The 22,713-nt window shown below is 38.8% G+C and overlaps 1 protein-coding gene across 1 annotated transcript in view; it reads right to left on the reverse strand.

Annotated features, from left to right (window-relative positions):
* Positions 1–11,238: 11,238 nt before the first annotated feature.
* LOC122224220 (ovostatin homolog 2-like) overlaps positions 11,239–22,713 on the reverse strand; it is a 54,005-nt gene continuing 42,530 nt past the window's right edge. The window contains exons 27-36 of the mRNA XM_042945767.1: positions 20,120–20,194; positions 19,225–19,390; positions 18,005–18,216; positions 16,857–17,066; positions 16,066–16,190; positions 14,882–14,972; positions 14,223–14,291; positions 12,627–12,729; positions 11,846–11,921; positions 11,239–11,391 (exon numbers count right to left, since the gene is read on the reverse strand). Coding sequence (XP_042801701.1) covers positions 11,869–11,921; positions 12,627–12,729; positions 14,223–14,291; positions 14,882–14,972; positions 16,066–16,190; positions 16,857–17,066; positions 18,005–18,216; positions 19,225–19,390; positions 20,120–20,194 — 1,104 coding nt within the window. The 3' untranslated portion in view covers positions 11,239–11,391; positions 11,846–11,868. The remainder of the gene's footprint in view (positions 11,392–11,845; positions 11,922–12,626; positions 12,730–14,222; positions 14,292–14,881; positions 14,973–16,065; positions 16,191–16,856; positions 17,067–18,004; positions 18,217–19,224; positions 19,391–20,119; positions 20,195–22,713) is intronic.

The raw sequence follows: 22,713 nt of genomic DNA on the forward strand, positions 1-22,713 counted from the left end.
TGGCTTTTAGTCAGTTTCAGATTTTCCATAGAATTTTGCCTCTGCTCACAAGGTAGCATATTCTTAGGGAGTAAAGTAGGAGAGTTTAATTCTAGCAAGAAAGAAAACTTCTTGCTATTCATTGAACTCACCTTATGTGTGTTTGAAGTAAGTACTCTTTTTTTTTTAAGTTTTATTAGGATATAATTGACATACAGCACTGTGTAAGTTTAAGGTATACAGTATAATGATGTGACTTAACATACATTATGAAAAGGTTACCATATTGTTTCATTAACATTCATCATCTCATATAAATACAAAAAAAGAAGAAAAAGAAGAAAAACGTTCTTATTTTCTTACTCTTAGGATTTACTTCCTTAATAGCTTTCAAACACACCGTAAAACAGCGTTAACTATTGTCCTCATGTTGTACAATACATCCCTAGTATTTATTCATCTTTTAACTGGAAGTTTGTACCTTCTGACCACCTTCTTCCAACCCCCCATCCCCTATCCCTCACCTCTGGTACCCACAAATCCAATCTCTTTTTCTGTGTTTTTTCTTTTCTTTTTTTCTTTCTTTTTTTAGATTCCACATATAAGTGAGAGCACACATCATTTGTCTTTCTCTGACTTATTTCACTTAGCATAATGCCCTTAGGGTCCAACAATGGTAGGATTCTCTTCATTCTCTTTTTTTGAATAATGTTTCACTATATATATATCACAATGAAGGAAGCACTCTTGATCCCCCAATTTTAAAAGCAAAAACCCATTTTGACAGTGGTGTTATAGTGGTTAGACAGTGTAATCCAGAATTAGACACTGTCCTTTTAATGCAGAAAGATGCACCTTTCCAATCAATAGTGGTTTTTGCTGGATTCTGACTGTTGCACCTTCCAGACAATGAAAAGGACTAAAGCCAGTAATTATCCAGTGCTCAGGTATAAAAATATATTAAGTCAAATGGCAGTTGGCAAGCCATGAAAGGAGGGCTTTTAGGCACCTGCACTTGTCCCAGCTTGCATAGTCCAGCAGGAAGTAGGATCATTTTCTTTTGGCGGCAATGAGAAGTCACCACTGCTTCGAACTCTCATTTTCCTTCAATACACTTTTGCTCAAAACGACTCCTTCCACCTTCCTCCTTTCCTCTATGGAAGGATGCTCTCCTCCTTTGTTCTCTGGACTTGTCTATGGTTGGCCATAATTTGCTTGTCTCGAATTGCAATCCCTCTGCTATTCTTGAATAAACTCATTTTTTTTTCAATTTTTTTAACGTTTATTTATTTTTGAGACAGAGAGAGACAGAGCATGAATGGGGGAGGGTCAGAGAGAGGGAGACACAGAATCTGAAACAGGCTCCAGGCTCTGAGCAGTCAGCACAGAGCCCGACGCGGGGCTCGAACTCACGGACAGTGAGATCGTGACCTGAGCCGAAGTCGGATGCTTAACCGACTGAGCCACCCAGGCGCCCCCATTTTTTTTTTTTTTTTAATAAACTCAATTCTGCTGGCTGAATCGCTCACCTTTTTCTTTTACAAGGTTGACGCACGGTATGGTCAACTTCATGAGGCATTGACTTGCGTTTTCTTCTTGTTATATTTTCACTCACCTCTTTCTAAAAAAAGACAGCCTTGTATTGTATATTTCTTTACCTTAAAGATTTTGGCCAAACCTAAAGAAATTTGGTCCCATTTAGTTGATGAAGACTGTCTTTATGCCTTTAACCTCATGCTTCTTTCTATCACAGATGGGATCTAGTTTCGGGCTGGTGATCCTTTATGTTATCCCTTATAAAAAGCGACAACAAAAATCTACCTCCCTCCATGCTTTTCCGTTATTGATTCCTTGGGATTTCTTTGCCCCGTGTTATAACACTCACTCTAAGCTGTGATTCCAAAGTGGTGTCTATATTTAGAACACCTTTGTTAATCAAAATGCAGAACACAATCATAGCAGCAGCCAGCATACCTGGAAGTCAAATGCTTTCTAAGACTTTTTTACCATATTATAATTTGGATGCCTGAAATCTAATATCAGTAAGAGGAAATTCAACATGAAGAGTTTCAAAAACACAAGGTAATTGCTGTAAATGTTTAAGTTTGTTAAGTGAGAGAAAAACCTCACATAGCACTTCTTTTTAATAAGGTGAATTGAGTTTGTACTTACACCCATGCATGTAATCTGATCTGATTTGGTGGAGACAATCATAATTATGAAACATTGGAATACATACCCCTCTGATAAATAAATACATATCTACCATTAAGCCCACTCGACTGACTTCCCCATATGAGAATTCTCTAGATTGACAATTAGCAACTAAAATTTGTAGTATCTACCCTATAATTTTCTTGTTTGGGGCTCATGTTTGGAATTATGGTTTATTTTCTCTCTTCATGGAATTATAATAACTTAGAAAATGATCCTCTTAATGTTATTTATATTTGCCTGTGATTGTAATTCAGTTGCATCTGACTGAGACTACGATTGCTTATTGCTTTGAGATGTCCCTCGCGGACCTCCAAAGTGAATTTTGCACGGTAGACGTTGTGTGTAAATGTGTGCGCGTGCACATGTGCGTGAGTGTCTCTCTCAAACACACCCTCTAAATTTGGTAAAAGTTACCTAGATGTTTAAGTGTGAAATTTAAATGTGAAACAGTAACAATAACAGAAATGTATGTGCACAAAAAACCAGATACACACAAGGTTTTTGGGATAAATTCAATGACTAAGAAGCACTGGGTGTCATATGTACTCAGCAATATCACACTGTATGTTAACTAACTTGAATGTAAATACATAAATTAAAAAAAAAAGAATGTTGTTTACATAGGAAATGCAGAACGGTGGCTTCTGATTTTCAGTCTATCGCATGGGGAAATTCCCTTCTATCCTGGGAAAGCTTTTGCCAGCAAGGAAGGATTTCATTTGTAAAGTTCAGGGTGTGGAGAAAGTGGAGAAAATGATGGCTTGGGTTTTGCATCAGGCAAAACTGGTGTAATCTTTCCAACATGTGGGAAATCCCTCTTTTTCTTTTAAAAAAAAAATTTTTTTTAATGTTTATTTATTTTTGAGACAGAGAGAGACAGAGCATGAACAGGGGAGGGTCAGAGAGAGGGAGACACAGAATCCGAAACCGGCTCCAGGCTCTGAGCTGTCAGCACAGAGCCCGACGTGGGGCTCGAACTCACGGACCGCGAGATCATGACCTGAGCCGAAGTCAGCCGCTTAACCGACTGAGCCACCCAGGTGCCCCTCCCTCTTTTTCTATTTACCTAGAAATTTTCATTTTTCATCCTGTAGAGATGAAATCATCATGAAGTATAAAAGAGTAAATTTGGGATAAGGCCTCCTTGTAGTTACTAATAAAGAGGTGCGAACAGAATCTAAACTAATGCCGTTAATTTCAAGATCATGGCTCTGGTCTAAAATGCATCTTGGGATTCCCTTTATGGGAAATGTTTTCAAAAGAACAACAGCAACTTCCTTTACGAAAGCAAGAAAATGAGTCCAGTAATTGTCAAAATGAGATATAAACAAGACTTAAGTCCAAGTCTGTATGTTTTTGAATATATTATAATAATATTATTAATTGATACTGTGTGCTTTTATTTCAATATATTTGTGTATGCGACATACAAGGACATTTTAAATCCAGTTATATTGGATTTAAAATATATAGGCAATAGATACTGTTAAAAAGTAAGCAGGTAATAAATACTCATGAAAAGTCAAAATAAGGTGTGCCTGGGTGGCCCAGTCGGTTAAGTGTCCGACTCAATTTTGGCTCAGATCATGATCTCATAGTTTGTGAGTTCAAGTTCTGCGTCAGGCTCTGCATTGACGGTGTGGAACCTGCTCGGGACTCTCTCTCCCTCTCTCTCTGCCCCCCCTCGTTTGGTCTCTCTCTCTCTCTCTCTCTCTCTAAAAATACATAAACTTAAAGAAAAAGTCAAAATAAGAAAGAAAAGGATGGAATTATGTTTCCCATCTTAGTGAAAATATATTCTCAGTTTCAAAGCTAATTGTGAAGTATAACTTCTGTTTTGTGCTATGTCCTTCGCACCTTCCCTGTTTCACTTTCTTTAAAGTGGGGCTCCTCAGGTGTTGTTCATAAGTTTTAATGGTAAAACATGAAACTTCTGGGAAGAACCCTAACCATTTTTGCAAACCTTGACTGTCATTATTGCATAACATCGAGTGTTAGGACAGAGGCCAAAAGGCTTAGAGATCTGCCAGGAACTTGTTATGAGTCAGGTAACAAATGAGAACTTGTCCTTTCTTCTGTGGAACCTGTTCTTGAGGAGAAGTCTACCCACAACCCCAGCAGGCAGACATTTCGGGCAGTCGATGGTAAGCGATGTTCACCCGTGTTCTCCCTTCAGACCTCTCTTTGTGTGCAGAACTAGAGTACGTACCTGTGGTGGGCCTCTGTCAGGGGGAGTGAGCTCACGGTGTTCTCTTCTGAATTGCCCTTCCTGAAAACAACGAGGTGTCTGTAAACTTGTTTTGATTTTGGCATCGAAGTTTTGCAAGCAAGTTATAAAAATTTCCAGAAGGTTCCTGCCAGCCGCGGCCGACTTCGTCCTTCAGGCAGAGCGGGACTGGGAGCAAACGCACCCCTCTGGGACCGGTTTGCAGTAACTACAACCCCTTTGCCTAAATGAAGTTCTACTTTTGCTGTAGCCCAGGGGAAACTCCATTTACTCACCTTGTCTTTTATTTTTTTATTTAAAAAAAATATATTTTTTTAATGTTTTATTTATTTTTGAGACAGAGAGAGACAGAGCATGAACAGGGGAGGGTCAGCGAGAGGCAGACACAGAATCTGAAACAGGCTCCAGGCTCTGAGCTGTCAGCACAGAGCCCGACGTGGGGCTCGAACTCATGGACCGCGAGATCATAACCTGAGCCGAAGTCGGCCGCCCAACCGACTGAGCCACCCAGGCGCCCCCACACCCTGTCTTTTAAATAGTCGTATGTTAAGGACTTGGGTTGTGTGTGGAATTTTCCTCCCTTTCTTTGCAAAGCGGTTACAGTGCGAAGGCTCTGTGGCCTCCAAGCCAGTGTTTCGATCCTGGTTCTTACTAGAGGAGTGACCTTGAGTAAGTCACTTAGATTCCCTGTTGTTTCTCTTGCTTTGTCCGTAAATGGGAATAATAACGAAACTTTATAAGCTTGTGGGGGGGTTTCAATAAATAAATAAATTAATTAATTTAAAGTTTATTTACTTCTGATGAGAGAGCTAGTGCGGGGGGCGGGGGGTACAGAGAGAGAGAGAGGGAGAGAGAGAATCCCAAGCAGGCTCCGTGCTGTCAGCACAGAGACCAATGTGGGCTTGATCTCACGAACCACGAAAGCCTGACCTGAGCGGAAATCAAGAGCTGGCCGTTTCACTGACTGAGCCACCCAGGTGCCCCTAAATTAATATATTTAAAGTGATTAGCTCAGTGCCTGGCACAGAGAAAACATAGGATAAGTCCCTACCGAGACTAAATATCACGCACACATGCACTTGCCCTGCCATCCTTCAAGTTCTAGCTGTAAAGAACAATACTGTGAACAACGGATGATTCATGTCAGTCAGTCAGCCTTGTACTGGCCCCTCTCCAACATGATCTCCCCGGGATTAGGAATCAAGAAAGAACTTAAAAAAGGAGATATCACAAGTTCTCTAGAAAGATACGACAGGGGGAAAAAAAGATGAAGAATTGGGGAAAAAACGATGAGAAAATCTTCACCAGCTGCAAGGAACAGAATGCTTAACTAACAGAGACTTCAAAAATATCAAACATTTACCTCATGTGGCACAAATTCTGAGGAGGGTGGTATTGGCCCTGATTCAGCAGCTTGTCCCTTTCTGTCATTCTTTCTGCTCTGCCACTTGATGGGTCAGCATCGTCTTGCCTTTCTAGTCCCAGTTTGGCTTCCGCGCTACCAAAGGTGATTTATTCCCAATAATATCTCGATCTTAAAGGGAGGGGGCAGCAGAAGAAGAATTTTCTTCTCCTAAATCTCCTGAATCTCTCCCTCCCTCTCTCTTTCTCTTTTTCTACCCAGGAGCAAAACCATCCCAGATGCTGTGCCAGGAGACATCCCCGTAGTAGGTCCTTAGTCGGATCTGGTTCTTGTATCTCACTGCTAGACCAGAGTAGCGACCTGGGATGTGTCCTTTAGATACTCTTCTCTATGACAGAAATACTCCTAATCCCAGCTTCTAGACGTGTTGGCGACTGTTGGCTCTCCGATGAATTCAGCTCTGAAAATTTCCCTCAGTGTCAGAGAGACTTTTCATCCAAGTTCCCCCTTCTCCTTAGGGTAAGCTTGGTATCCAATAACCACTACAGTGGTGATATCAAGACCTGGCTCCCTTGCCTTAAGTGGGAGAATTCTAAAAGCCGATCCCAGCACCAAAGCTTTCTGGGGGCTGAAACTTTTGTTGGGGCCCATCGCAGCTCAACCGCTCTCTCTATACAATCCAGATTCTCTTCTTCTCCACGGGTGTTGTTCTTTAAAGCTCTCCTCAGTAAACCCCCTCCACCCAGAGTCTACACCCAGGGAACCTGACCCACGGACACCACTCACTCACAGTGAGAACTGTGATAATGTGATTGGCTTAAAATTATGATTCATCCCAAACCACCCCGGGGCCGGAGCAAAACACAAGTTCTCTAAATTGAAGAAGGAAGGATACTCTTGGGCGAGCAACCGCAAACACAGAAGGGTGCATTCTCCAGCATGTTTTATTTCAGATATTGCAGATGGTTGGGGAAGAGGAGAAGTAAGACAGTTGTAAGCAAGATAAGTGATGAGATGTTATTTGGCACAGCAGGGAGAGAGTGAAAGCTCTCAAAGATCGAGGACCAGCAAGAATGATTGCTATCCTAACTTTTGCAGATTTCTCCAAGGGAATAATTCAGGGATGGTCTGTGCAAACCTTCAGATGCACGTGTGTCCTCTGACGGTCTTGTCTGAATGTGGATTCTGTTTCCATGTGTTTGGGTAAAACATGACATTCTGCATTTCCAATAGACTTTTGGCAATACTCCTGCCTTAGAGATTCTAATTAAATTGGTCTAGGTAAGAGATCAGCACCCATATATATATATATATATATATATATATATATTTATTTATTAACACCACAGACTCTTAGGAAGTTTAGGAAAAATTTACTCCTCCCAAAACATGACTCTTCTAAGACGTTTGTCCTAAAGAATGAATGCAATTTACTTTGGTTTATGATGTCCCTTTGTGGGTAATGTTTTTTTACAAGTCGGTAAATGATCAATTTGCAATATTTCTTTTACTTGATTAATCATGAGCGCTCGACACTGTCGATCACCCCTTGTTCCTTGATACATTTTTTCATTTGGCCTTCATGAGCACACTGTTTTGGTTTTCTTATTTCGCTGGTCTCTCTTTCAGAGTCATATTTACTGATTCTTCCTTAACCTGCCCCTAACCCACCTCTTAAGGTTCGAGTACTCACAGCAGACTTAACTGCTGAGCAATCTCTTCTTATTGACTCTTCTCTAGGTTCTAATCTCTCCCAAATTAGTTTTTTTTTTTTTAACCCAGAGCTCTCGCCCAAATTCCTGTATCGATTGTTCAGTTTCCAACTTGATATCTCCACTTGAGTATATAAACATCACAAACTCACCAAGTCCAAACACGAATTCCTCCTTCAACCTTCAGTCACAGCCAGCTCAGGTGATGGTGATTCTTTTTTTCCAGTAGCTCTGACCAAAGGCATGGAAATAATTTCTGACCGCTCTTTTTCTCATTTGTTATATACAATCCGGGAGGAAATTCTACTGGTTTTACCTTCAAAATACACTGAGAATCTGATCACTTCTTACTGTCTCCACTGCTACAAACTCTGGTCCAAACCACTGTCATCTTTTGTCTGGATTACATGATTGCATCTACCAGATCTCCACACTTCTACTCTTGCACTTTTACATCCGAAAGCTGTGTGTGTGTGTGTGTGTGTGTGTGTGTGTGTGTGTGTTGGGGGGGTCTCCCCCAGGACCACCATATCTTGTGTATATATGCATGCTTTTTGTAAAAAGAAAGAAAAGTTGCGAGAGATGGGAAAGCTAAAGTCCCAATGGTGACCCTCAATGCCCTACCTGATCTAACTCCCCGCTATGATTCCCACCTCCTTCCCCCCTGCTATATGCTCCCCTCTGCTCTCTCAATTCTAGTCACACTGAAGTAGTTGCTGCTCTGTGAACACAGAAGACACGTTTCCACCACATGTTCCTCCCTTCCTGCTTTTCTAGTTGCTCTCACTGCCTGGAAGATTCTTCCCCAATGCATCTATGTAGTTAACTCCCTCACCTCCTCCAGACCCTTCTTCAAATGTCACTGCCTTAAGGAGGTCGGACCTAAATCTACTCAGTATTTCAGTCCTTCTCCTCTTCCTGTCTCCTTGGATGTTGTGGGTCCTCTTACTCATCTCTACAGTTTTTCTTTTCCCTAACACTTATCACCTTCCCATTTCCTATATTTTGCTTCTCTGATGTTAATTTTATGCCTACATATATTGTTTGATTGGATTACATATATTGTGTATATCTCCCATTCAAATGTGAGCTCCACAAGGATAGCCATTTCTTACTATTTTCATTCATTGCTATAGCCCCACCATCTCGAAGAGATTTTTGGCACATGTGGGCCCTCAAGACTGGTGGTCTGACCTAAGGCGACATGGCAATGTGGATAAAAGCAAATGGATCAGTGAATCATTCATGTGATAGGTCAACACAGGTCCATTACCAACAGTAAATAAGTAAAATGAAAGAGATGAGACAGGGAAGGAGTTAAGGTTGAGACTTAGATAATTGTTTAGCAATCATATTGTCACACACTGAGATAAGGATCTCTGTCAAATAAGCTAGTTTGGGGGTAAATAATGAATGTTATTGAAGCGCCTGTGGGACATGTGGCTAACGAAGTACAGTAGGCAGTGGGATTCACGGGGCTGAAATGTAGAAAGAGAGGCATATATTTGGGAAACATAAAAAATATAGATGCAAATTAAATCACAGGATTTTTAGTCTGTATAAAGAGAAGAGAAGAGGGCTTGCTAGAATCATGATGAAAAATATTATTTAATGTTTGGAGAAAGAAAGTGGGGCCAAAAAGAAGAAGATCAATTGGTATCTAGAGAGTGAGAAGGAAAAGGTGTATATTATGGGAGGGGATCAAATCCTTAAGGGATGATGGGAGAAAAATAAAACAATAAAAGGCAAGAGGCCAAGACAAGAGAAATAAGAAAAATTGATAGAATGAGGAGGAGGCCAAATAGGATGAGATTTCTAGAAGACAGTAAAGGGGATGTTAGGGTTAAGTATTTCATGTACCAGTTAAATGTAAACACAACATAGCAAACTGCAAACACAAAAAAGTGTGATGGTTACATAAAAACATGATGGAATGAATTATTCCTGTTGTCCAAGTACTTTTGTGTAGAGGGGCAAGAGGGACAAGTGTCATATGATGCTTTGATAATGCAAGTGTCACCTAGATCAAAGCTGTATATCCTCCGTTAAATATTCCATGGTGGTCTAGTTTACTAAAGATCTTTTCTTAAACACACACACACACACACACAATCGCATCAAAACTTGGCATTTCCCATTCAATACTCCTAAACTGGAATGTCTGGTATGCCCCATTTAATTGATTAATTAATTAATTAATGTTTATTCATTTATTTTGAGAAAGAGTTCACATGCCCACGTGTGCAAGCAAGGGAGGGGCAGAGAGAGAATCCCAAGCTGGCTCCATACCGTCAGCATAGAGCCAAATGTGGGGCTCGATCTCACAAACCTGTGAGATCATGACCTGAGCCAGAATCAAGAGTCAGACTCTTAACCCACTGAGCCACCCAAGTACTCCTTTAGGTCCCATTTTATATTGAAATGTGGACCAGGAAAATTATTTTGGTTTTCTGTCCAACATAAACTGGACAGAGGTTTCAATGAAAAGGGCAAGTAACAGAGCTATATTGTTCATCAATAGTCTTTCATTCTTTAGAAGATACATAGATCTCAGTTCCCTGTTACCTCTCATCCTCACTGTGACACCAAGACATTTTGGAAAAGTAAACATTAAATTCTAGAATTTCTCTGTGCCTTGAAATACAGCCATTAGCAGACTGCATCGTGCCCTCCTTGCCTCCTTAGAATTGGGGAAACGATTTTATTATGTCCGCAGACTATTGAATACGTGCCACGTAAAATGAGGATTGAGAATTCTTTATTTAGGCACCAAAAAAAAAAAAAAGTTTCCCACATAGGGACATTATTTACCACAAAATAAATTCCCCTTATTTTACCATGTACCAAGGAGTCATATTTTCCTTGAATGAAACTCTTGAATTTAAATAGAGCCTAGGGTGTCTTTAAAAGCATGGAGTACTGATGTTGTATCTACACATCTGATGTGCCATGTTTTGGTAAAATAAGCGAACTGAGAAGGTATAAAGCAATTCTTAACCCAATCAAATAAACTTTTGTGGCACCACCTGTGGACTCACCCCAACAGTGTATCTATGATGAATCAATTAATAAACATTTAGTAAGGGCCCAGTTGTAATTGACGCCCTGTGAGCAATATACATTGGGCAGAGATACTACAAAAATAAGTTTTAACCATTTTCTTTTCAAACACTATATTTTTAATTTTGGGGGTACTGGTAGAGTCCAGGATACTCTGTTTCCATTTTTTTTTTCAGCTCAGCAACTGGAGAATTTATCTGTATCTTTTTCTTACTTGTAGTAGTATCTCAGCAGAGTCATAAGCCTGTGTTAATCAGTATAATAATTTTTCAAAAGATCAAATGCCATTGGACTTCCCTCTCAATTATATAAAGGAAATTAATAAATTCATCAATTAATTTGTGACTTTCTAAGTACTTTTCCTCTTATTCTCTGATGATCTTTCATGGAGAAGAGTCTGTGTGTTTTGTGTTGCCTGTGTTTCTTTTATTTCCTTGAGCCCATATGAAGTCCTCTTTAACTTCATCTCTTTCCCTCACGTCCACTGACCCTGGCTTTCTTGCCCTTTCTCTGGATATTGGAGGATCCCATAGTCTGTACACCATAGCGTCTAGAAACTAGACTTCAGAATTGACACCAGTAAAGCAAATTATGAGAGCCGCTATCAAAGAAAGTCCTAAGTTTCCCAGGATGAAAATTACATATAATGTATTGAAAGAAGAGAAACTCACAGACTCAGATGAGACATGAAAGCATTTTATGGGACAATAAAAAATACAATCTGATAAGAAGTCACGGAAGACTGTGGTCTCTTCAATATGGGAGGTGATGCATGGCTTTCTTCCAAGTTGGATACAGAAAGATGAGTTTATTCAAAGTAAATAGCTTTCCATCTGGAATTTAAAAACATAGGTTAAACAATAAATAACTGTGTGTGCATAGAGAGAGAGATAGATAGATGATAGATAGACAGATGGATAGATAGGTATAGACATTGCTGAACAAACATACATATATACACACACACAAATACACATACACATCTAATCTATATGTGAATGTGTATAAATGTATGTGCATCTATATTTGATGACTTATCAACTTATAAAACAAAGATGAGAGGTTTTAAAAAATGAGTCATGTACAAAAGCCACGTATACAGCTGGAAATTCTTTAAAGCTATTTTAAAGAAAGAAATAAAATCTTATTGACTATCAGGATACTCATTTAGTACACATAGCTACTCAAACCCTGTGACATATGGCAGACTTCCCTTTGTTTCATCTTTGTTTTTATCTTTTTAGGCTTTCGTTGCAGATATATTTTCAGTATTTGTAATTTCCTTACCTTTTCCGGTGCTTTGTTTTTTCTCACGAGGAATCTGAAACACTGTTGATGTTGTAAGTAACAAGGGCATATTCATCTGGAAAATAAAGAGAAAGTTCGCCCCTTATTAAGTTTCCAACTTTCTATAATCAGATTATGTCAGACTATATAGATACATTAGGTCTTATCTTTCCAATACTTTTGTAAGACAGTCAATCACTTCTCCATTTTCTAAATCCAAAAATATCGTATTAAAGTTTAAAGCGCTTGATGAAGTACATTCAATTAGTAAGTGACAAGAGCAGGAATTCAAATGCTACTTGACAAATTTCATGTGTCATTCAATGAGAAACTAATAGCACTGAGCTTCCATGGAAAATTTTTATGGTCCTTACAACATCTTAGCAACTGTTTTGGAACCTAATCTATCAAGAGTTTTTTATAACATTTCAGAGTATTGTCCACTCTCCTTCTCAAATCAAAGTCCATAAAGGTAGCATGAAATGGTAAGAGCAACAAAGAGACTGGAAGTGTCGAATGGTTTGTATTTCAAGTTAAAGGGGCGCTTTCTCACACTATATCAAAAAGATTCTAGGTGCCGAAAATCTTTGGTAACTCGAAAATGGCCCAGTCTGAAGATATAACAGGGAGGGGAAAAAAGCAATATAGAAAGTAAAACCAGTTACTGTTTAGTATTTGATGACTGAGGTTGATTTTGGAAAATTTAGTGGCTCAGGGAGTCTTAGATCTAGATATCATGGTCATGTTCAGTAGCCTTAGGGCAAGGGCGTTGCTTGCCTACCTTTTTCATAATAATCATAGACCATAACCGGGGCTGGCTGTATGTTGGACACGAGGTTGCTTTGCTCAACAGAGAAAGTAAAACTGTTCACTGTACTAAAAACCTAGAAAGATACAAATGGTAAATACATCAGGTTTACATCACACGAAGACGCAAATGATAAATACATTAGGTACAAATACATCAGCAGTTCTGCAAAGAGAAAATCATTGAGCAAATCATATCCAGAAGTTCATGATTTACCCAATTAAATAGAACTAGGGTATCAGGAATGGATAAAGAAATTGTGGTTTATATACACAACGGAGTACTACGTGGCAATGAGAAAGAATGAAATATGGCCCTTTGTAGCAACATGGATGGAACTGGAGAGCGTGATGCTAAGTGAAATAAGCCATACAGAGAAAGACAGATACCATATGGTTTCACTCTTATGTGGATCCTGAGAAACTTAACAGGATCTCATGGGGGAGGGGAAGGAAGAAAAAAAAAGTTAGAGTGGGAGAGAACCAAAGCATAAGAGACTCTTAAAAACTGAGAACAAACTGAGGGCTGATGGGGGCTAGGAGGGAGGGGAGGGTGGGTGATGGGTATTGAGGAGGGCACCTTTTGGGATGAGCACTGGGTATTGTATGGAAACCAATTTGACAATAAACTTCATATATTGAAAAAAAAAAGAACTAGGGTATCAGTATCTCACATAATGCCAAAATCATGTGTTAGGTGACATTAAATTATAAGAAATTTGAAGTCCCATTGCTTATATTGAAGTGAAAAGAATCTAGTTCAGAACATTAGTGTAATGCAGGCATTTATGTGAAAGGTAATGATGTACACATAGAAGGGACGACTCTAAAACTTATGCCAGCCTTTGTTAGGAGTTCCAGTTAAACTCTACATGAATTCTACGACTCTGTGTCCATACTATGTTAGATGCTGTGAGGAATGAAAAACAGGAAAATGATATTGTTGACTTGAGTCATTCTAGTAAAGTAGCTAAAGCATATATGAACACGCTTGTTAACTCTTATTATCTAGTGATATTTAGATATCATTAAATATCTTAAATATCTAATTACATTTAGAGTTAAGAGGGAGAAGTGGGAATGGAAGAACACTGAGCATCTTTAATGTCCCATATTTTCTAATAAACCCCATCAGATATACAGTTGACCCTCGAACAACATGGAGGTTAAGGGTACCGACCTCTTGTGCAGTTGAAAATCTGCATATATATTTTGACTCCCCAAAACTTAACTATTAATAGCCTCCTGTTGAAGAGAAGCCTTACCTATAACATAACCAATTAACATATATTTTGTATGTTATATCATATGCTGTATTCTTACATTAAATCTATAGAAAATGTTATTAAGAAAATCATAAGGAAGAGAGAATATACTTACAGTATTGTATTGCACTTATAAAAAAAAGAATCCTTGTGTAAATGGACCCATGCAGTTCAAACCTGTGTCATTCAAAGGTCAACTGGATAAAAATTCATATATGTATGAATAAAATACAAGCATCCAATTACCTTCAGAAATCAAAAGAAAGCCACGGAAGAAAAAAAAAAACAATTATTGCTCAACTCACACTTTCCAAGTAGAAAAGAACATGATCATTCTTGACTTCAGTCTTCATCACTTGGCCATTATTTTCAAGCTTTAAAGAAATTGGCAGGGAGGGATGGAGAATAGATATTAAAGAATATCTTCTAGTATTGAATGTTTCATGCTTTTTACTTAACTGATTGTCAGGAATCCATTTTATGGATGTTCCCTCATGCCATGATATTTTTTAAAGTTTATTTATTTTGAGATAGAGAGAAAGCACAAGTAGAGGAGGGGCAGAGAGTGAGAGAGAGAGAGAAAGGAGAGAGCGAGGATCCCAAGCACGCTCTTCACCGCCAGCGTGGAGTCCGATGCAGGGCTCGAACTCATGAACTGTGAGATCATGACCTGAGCTGAAACCAGATGTTTAACCAATTGAGACACCCGGGTGTTCCATGCCATGATATTTTTATAAACACAAGTAAGAACTAAATAAAGAAATTAATTATGAACTATGGGAAAAAATGACTTCTAATTGCTACAAATTAAGAACACCGTCCCTCCAGTGTGACAGCAAAAATAAATGAACTCTGCATATATTTGTTTAAAGGAAAAATTGCACTATTTTGTTTTGCTAACGAATTATTCCGTGTATACACTATAGCCTTTCCTGTGCTCAAGTTTTAGGCTTCTATTATTTACCTCCTCAATAGATGCCATGACTGGAGTAAATCCTGACAGCATTTTTACATCAACAAGGGCCATATTGGAGTTATTGCGGATTCCAGTATATCTGAAATTTAAAAACAAACACAAGTTGAGACAACTGTCTGGAAAAGTGACCTATATTAAGGCAAGGATGATGGAGACGTAGATGCCAACTGTCTGTACGTCTGGAGCAAAGGCAAGAACTGAAGAGGGAACAGGGCGAAGAAAGTCATTCTCAAACATCTGAGAATAGGCACAACTAGAATAATAATGGATGAGAAGATACAAAGGAGTGTAATTTGGAGTAAAGAGTGAATTATCTGGACCCAGAATCTCTCCAATCTCTTTTAAGTTTACCCGAGGCCTCAAAATCATGAATTTTAAACAAAGCTGATAAATTTATATGACATATACTTATGTTAGCCTTAGATTTGCACAATACTTAAAGGATATCTTTGTTTAGAAAGCAAGATGTTGGCAGAATCTTAGAGTAGTCGTGCCCTGACTACTAGATTATGTCCCTAGATTATGTCCCTGACTCTGGACAGCATTGTTTGGACATGAAGTTGAGGGTTCCACAGCGTATGTAGTTCTTATCTTAGCTCTGATGTTTAAGAGATTTTCATTCGGAAATCCTAAGAAAAATCCCCCAAACTAATTTTACTCGGTGTTTCTCCACATATTAACTAGGATTAAAGCTCTCCGGCATCGATAAATTATATTTTAATTCAAGAGAATGATTTTGTCTACTCCAAATAATAAAAATATAAAATTTTGCTCTGCATAGTTAGAGAACCAGTATTTGTAAGTTTCATTGTGCTGGCCCCACTGTGTGGTCTTCAGGAGGAAAAAAAATAGTATCTCTGTTGCCCAAATCTGACAGATCTTACACACACACACACACACACACACAAATGGGAGCATTGCTGGAATATATTTCCAGCAGAAGCTTTCAAATTTATACTTGCCTATAATACAAATCATACTTGCATAAGTACTAAACTGGTGTGTACAGAGAGAGCTATAAAGTAACTATGCTGTAGAAATATCACCACCAACATATGAACTCATTGAGGATGCCATCATTAATATTTATTTTGCTACTATTTAAAATAATTATTGTTTGATCTATCGCCCTCTGTCTAAGCTGGGAGTTGATGTCAAAATGGGACACTCACTTGAGGGTTACAGTCAGGTTAAAATTGCTCTGGAATGTATCCGATGAGTTTTTCTTTATCATTTCCAAGGAAAGGGAAAATCCAGATGCTTTCTTAGGTAGGAGTACGTTATACCTCAGGGTAGCCTAAAAAGAAAAGCAAATCGTAAGAAAATCATAAGACAAATTTATCCTGAAGTAAAAATTGAAGGACTTCTGTTTCCTCTATTTTTAAATTTAATTTTTTAAACGTTTATTTATTTTTGAGAGAGGGACAGAGCGTGAGCAGGGGAGGGGCAGAGAGAGGGAGACACAGAATCCAAAGCAGGCTCCATGCTCCGAGCTGTCAGCACAGAGCCCGACGTGGGGCTCAAACTCACAAACTGTGAGTTCATGACCTGAGCTGAAGTCAGGCGCTCAACCAACTGAGCCACCCAGGCACCCCCCTTCTATATTTATTTCTAATGCACTTTATTTTATATCTTTACCATCAGGGAATAAAGCTAAATGTAATTGTTCAGTTTTCAGAAGATGTAAGAACCTTTACATAATTTAATGGAAATATCAGAATTTTTTCTAACAGTGACATTCCTCGAGAAACTTCTCAGTTACCCAGCTATCTTTAGTTGTAAGTGTCTCTTCATAAAATAACTTGCATTTTCAGCTTTTGATTAGGAAATATCAGTGAGAGAAAGAATGGAGATAATAATGAAAATATACAACGGTAAAATAACACTCTATCTATAACTAAAAGGATAGTCTTGCTTTTTAACTGGCAAATATTTATTTCTGCCTCAGGTAGATTTCCATTACCTGGATAAATGTACAACCTTGTCCTTCCACATCTACTGTATATTGTCCATGTGCTTTTGTTAGTTCAGAACGTTGGACCAGTAAGCGATTGTCACTGTTAACCTGGAAAATCTCACTGGATTCTTCACTGTGTAAGGTGACGGTGTTTTGGTCATCAGAGAAGGTTAACTTCATGTAGCGGGTCATGGCAAGAAGACAGACTGCAGTGTCCTGCAAAGAACAGTAGAAGCCAAGATCTAAGTTCTGTTATGTTGCAATATTAGTCATCACTTGACCATGAACTTTAAATCAATCCGTAAAAATATCCCTAAGACAGGTCAATGGACCAAGAAACAAATCTTAAGTCATAGGAAGATACATTTGCTTAAGCAATGATTGCCATTTAATCTTCTTCAACCCATCTTAATTAGATTTTAGTTTAAAGGATTTAATGAAATGTAGTCTCTGTTGTTGAAATAGTGTCAAATCTTTTCTAAAAATTAAGGTTCTATGTACTTTGGCTGCCTTGAATAATGCTTATGCCCAACAATCTTCAAGAAAAGGAGTCAGAATCAGAAAAGGATGTTGGGAGATTCACTAACATATGATTTTATTCAGATACTAAGACTAAAGCAAATAAGGAGGGAAGTAACAATTTCCTTCATAGGAATGAAACTGCATTTCTTTGAATTTTACTTTTTTCTTGTTAAGGAAAGACATAAGCCACTGTTTTTTATACCCGTTTCTTTTGTTACTCATTACTTCCACTTGTTTTTCCCAATGTCTACACCACATAAATAGAGAGAAATTTTTTTTCTTGGCCTATATGTAGTATCATAGTATTATTGGATATCTAACATCATCAAGACTCTGGTGCTTACAGTAACAATCCATTCTAGACTCATATTCTACTTTTACTGTGCAAATGGAGGTAAAAATCAGTCACAAATTCCTTGAACAGAGGCCTTAGTTTATTCATCTGTATATGAAGAATTCTTGGTAGAGTCTCTGTTGCACAAGAACTGCCTAACAAATCGTTGGGCATACACAATATCAAATATTCTTCATCTCAGAAGGTATTTTCTATGATTACCTTTGCTATCTAGATTATTGAAGGCTAGCATCTTTCGCATGAAACATATGATTAATATCAGGCCCATGTCAATCACCTGAGTGGAGGAGAAACCCCCATGGGAATTCATCTGCCGGGCAAGCCACTGCACAATTTTACTCGCATAGGTGAGATCAGGAGTTTTCTTGGAAAGAACAGCCAAGAGCACATAACAAGTCTTCTCAGTCTCAGCAGAAGGTGCATGAGGAATAAAGAACCGGGATGCTTCTGTCTTGGGTTTCTTTGCTCGTTCCCAGTATATGACATTATCTAAGGAAAAGGAAGAATTTTCACATAGTCCCTATAAATACCGCTGATTACACATAAGAACAGTGCGAATTCCATTTCTGACCTCTGCTGTGGGTTGAGATGTGTTTTCTCAAAATTCACATATTGAAGCCCTAATCTCCAGTACCTCTGAATGTGACTCTCTTTGGAGATGGGGCTGTTAAAGAGGTGATTCAGTGAAAATGACACTGTTAACGTGGGCCCTACTCCAGTATGACTAGTATTCCGATAAGAGGGGAAAATTTGGATACACAGAAGGAACACCAGACAGACAGGTGCACAGAAGAAAGCAGAAGACAGAGGGAGAAGATGCCCATCTATAAGCCAAGAAGAAAAACCTCACTTGTTGATACCTTGATCTTGGACTTTAAACCTCTAGAACTGTGAGATAATAAATTTCTGTTGTTTCAGCCACCTAGTCTGCAGTACTTTGTTATGGCAGTCTTAGAAAACCCATATAGCTTCCAACAGCAATTCCCTAAGGTTAAAAGCAGTATGTGATTAAGTCACACAAACAGTAATTTTGGTCGATGGCATGGTCACCATGCTTGATTTTCTCTACTTTACTCATTGGAAAAGAAACTAACAGAAAGGAGAAAGAGGGAAATAGAAAACATGTAACGTTCTTGATTTTATTTTTATTGTTTTAAAACTTTTTTAATTTTAAATTTAATTTTTTAATTTTAGAAGGGCAGAGAGACAGAGAGAGAGAGAGGGAGAGAGAATCTTAAGCAAGCTCTGCGCTCAGCAGGGCTTGATCCCTTGACTCCAGAATCAGGATCTGACCTGAAATGAAGAGTTGGATGCTCAACTGACTGAGCCAACAGGTGCCCTATGGAATGTTCTTTAAAGATAAAGGGGCGCCGAGAAATTCCACAAGAGAAATGGAAGCAGACCAGTGAAGACAGGGTTCCTATATGATTATAAGTAAGTTTCATTTCTTTATTTTCAAGGCCATCCTCATTAGTAAGAGTGAATAATAATGCTTACTTGTTTTGGTAGCAGATTGATCCAGGATCTGGAGTAAGGATTCCATTTGTTCCTCTTTTTCAGCTAATGCAAAAGCATAAGCTAGAATTGCATGATTATAGCCATTAGTGACGCCGTGTTGAAGTGCTTCCTCTAGGCAAAAAAGCCCATCTCGTAGAGCAGGAAACTAGTCAAGGCGAAGAATAATATATTTTAAAATAATACCTGAATACTTTATAAGCTTGCTGACTATTTAAACTAATCATTCTGTAAAACGTATACAATATGTCCTTGAAGTATATTTTACATATAAACTTATTCATATACACGTATGTATGATAGTTCATAAATATTGTTAAAATTCAGTTTTAATGACAATATTAGTGTTTGGGAAATAAAAGCTAAGTAATATGCATTATATTTCTAAGGATGCTTTTCGAGATATACTAGTGACTAAAAATTCCTGCTATTTCACTTAGTTCAGGAATAGATTTTTCAGTCAGATAATCTGAATTTGGGATTCGGGGGTAGCCAATATGATCACACTTAAGTTGAACATGTTTACATACTAAACTGGTTTGACAAACAGACTCTTCGGTTACGTCTACACCTAAAACAGGACTTCTTAACCTGAAATTCATGGCTGGACATAAGGAGATATATCTCAATACCTGAAATGGTATGAAAAGCTTGCGGATGTGTGCCTATGTGTATTTTCCCTAGAGAGAAACGCAAGCGTTCATCAGAGGTTTCTATGAATCAGAAAAACTTTGAGCAGCTTTAACTTAAGGAGGGGTAATGAATTAAATGCTCTCCCGATTTTCATTCAGTCTAAGGATTTCAAATCGCTCTGAACCCATAATGCATTTAATGTGCATTCAACTGGCTGGAACTCAAGGATGATAAGAATCCGTACGGTGAAATTGAGTCCAGCTTCAAGGAACGCTCCGACAATATAGGCAGTGAGTAAAACGTCCTCTTCTTCTCCACCCTAAACACAAGGGAACAATTAATCACACAGGATAGTAGACCACACACAAAAAAGAGCTATTCTTCTGAAGTGAAACTAAGTATGCTAGAAACACTGGAACCAATACTCTTATTTATGAAAACATCCTAAATGTAATTTTAAAATGTGATGGTTAATAACTATGCTATCGGAGTGAGAATCCACCAAGATTCATTACACTAATGAAATAAACAAAAATACAATTAATGTCAAGTACACGAAATGACAATCTGTTTACATGACCCAGGATTGAGCATGAATTCCAAATAACTCCCATGGCTCTATTTTCCTTTATTTGTTGTTCATTTGGAAAAATAAACACAGAATTTCTGCTGCCCTCGAGCAGAAGGTTGCTGCGAAGCTGCCTGAACATCCCTGGGGACGTATCCTAGGAGGTAACGATAGTCAGGTCTCAAGGATTCGTAGAGTGTAAAACCAGAAAAGCATCTGTAAGTTATGCAATTTGTAAGTTGACAATGCATAAAAATGCAGTGGGGAACTTAAGCATTAGATAAACCAGCATTCACACAAGAGATTCTGATTCAAAAAGTTAGGAATAAGACACAGGGAAATGAATGGGTGCTCTAATGATATAGGTGCATAGCCTTCAGATGGCTTTTGAGATCCTCTGATCTGGCATAAACCTCTCAGTTTCTCTATTTAAGCAAAAGGTGACCTCTTTCTTCTTCAGAAAATGAACATCTGAGGAGCTCAGTTTGCAAGGTGCAAATAACTGTAGAAAGGAACACCAAAATAAGCTGTGGGAATCCATTTAAATTATAACAGGTTCTATCACCATTCTCTTGCAGTATGGGTTCTTGTTTTTCTGTTGCTTCTTAATCCTTCCCAACTCAACACACACACACACACACACACACACACACACACACAGAATCCTGGAAAAGGGATTGGGTAAGATCAGACAAACGGAAGCAGTGATCAGTAACGGGCCCAGTAAGAAGAAAGCTTGCAGAGATGTTTTAGAAAAGAACATACACAATTCTCATTTTCTACGTAAGGACAAGAGCTCTTCTCTACCAGGGTGCTCCTATTGTGAAGAAGAGATTTGAAATAATTTAAAGACATTTGTCTAGGGGAGCCTGGGTGGCTCAGCGAGTTGTGTCCGACTCCTGATTTCGGCTCAGGTCATGATCTCACGGTTCGTGGGATCGAGCCACAGGTTTGGGCTTTGTGCTGACAGCGCGAGGGCTGTTTGGGATTCTCTCCCCCTCTTTCTCTGTCTCTTTCCTGTTCACGCTTGCGTGCGTGCTCTCTCTCAAAAACAAACTTTAAAACAGTAAAAAGAGGGGCGCCTGGGTGGCTCAGTCGGTTAAGCGTCCGACTTCAGCTCAGGTCACGATCTCGTGGTCTGTGAGTTCGAGCCCCGCGTCGGGCTCTGTGCTGACAGCTCAGAGCCTGGAGCCTGCTTCCGATTCTGTGTCTCCCTCTCTCTCTGCCCCTCCCCCTTTCATGCTCTGTCTCTCTCTGTCTCAAAAATAAATAAACATTAAAAAAAAAATTAAAAAAAAAAACAGTAAAAAGATAAAGACATTTTTCTACACTACAAACAGTATAACAATTTGAAGAAAATTGCATTAAAATGAAATACCATACAGAGTGGCCATTTGTCCATATTTTGAAGTGGATTAGCTTTAGGTTTCAAATCCAAGAATAGGTGTGGTGACTCTGAACAATGAAGAGGGAAAGCCCCGAATATTTTAGGCGATACTATGGCATGCTAAAAAAATCATGATCAGGGCTTGTTTTCAGAGGGAAGTACAAAGGTTAGGAGAATAAAGAACATAGAGGACGGAGGGGCACCTCGGTGGCTCAGTCGGTTGAGCATCCGACTTCGGCTCAGGTCATGATCTCACGGTCTGTGAGTTCAAGCTCGGCATGGGGCTCTGTGCTGACAGCTCAGAGCCTGGAGCCTGCTTCAGATTCTGTGTCCCCCTCTCTCTCTGCCCCTCCCCTGCTCATGCTCTCTCTCTCTCTGTCAAAAATAAATAAACATTAAAAAATTAAAAAAAAAAGAATGTAGAGGATGGAATGGAGATGTACAGGTATCCTCAAAGAAGGGAAACCAGAAGGGAAAATGCCTAGTGATTTACCTACATATGCACAGGGGAAGGGAAGGGGTGGGTACCTTCAAGGACATAGTTCATCTCATTTGTATTTTGACCTACAGCAACCTAAGCCTTCATCCTTTGACTTGAGAAAACATTGAAAGAGTTTCACTGAAATGCTGTGAATGACTGGATATTCTTCCTGAACGTTCTTGCCATCCATAAATAGAAATGAATTCCCTAATTAGGGCCCCATTCTTTAACATATTGTCTGACTTTAAATTTATGAATGTTTCCCTTCTAGGTTCCTTTTTTCTTCCTTCTCTCCTATTTTTAGTTTATCCACTGCAGGAGACTAGTTCTATGGAAGTTCTATGGAAGAACTAAAGACCATGAGGCAAACAGCAGGTTCAAGAAAAGTTAGTCTAGCTGTGG

Source organism: Panthera leo, chromosome B4, assembly GCF_018350215.1.
Source record: "Panthera leo isolate Ple1 chromosome B4, P.leo_Ple1_pat1.1, whole genome shotgun sequence".
Taxonomy (NCBI): Eukaryota; Metazoa; Chordata; class Mammalia; order Carnivora; family Felidae; genus Panthera; species Panthera leo.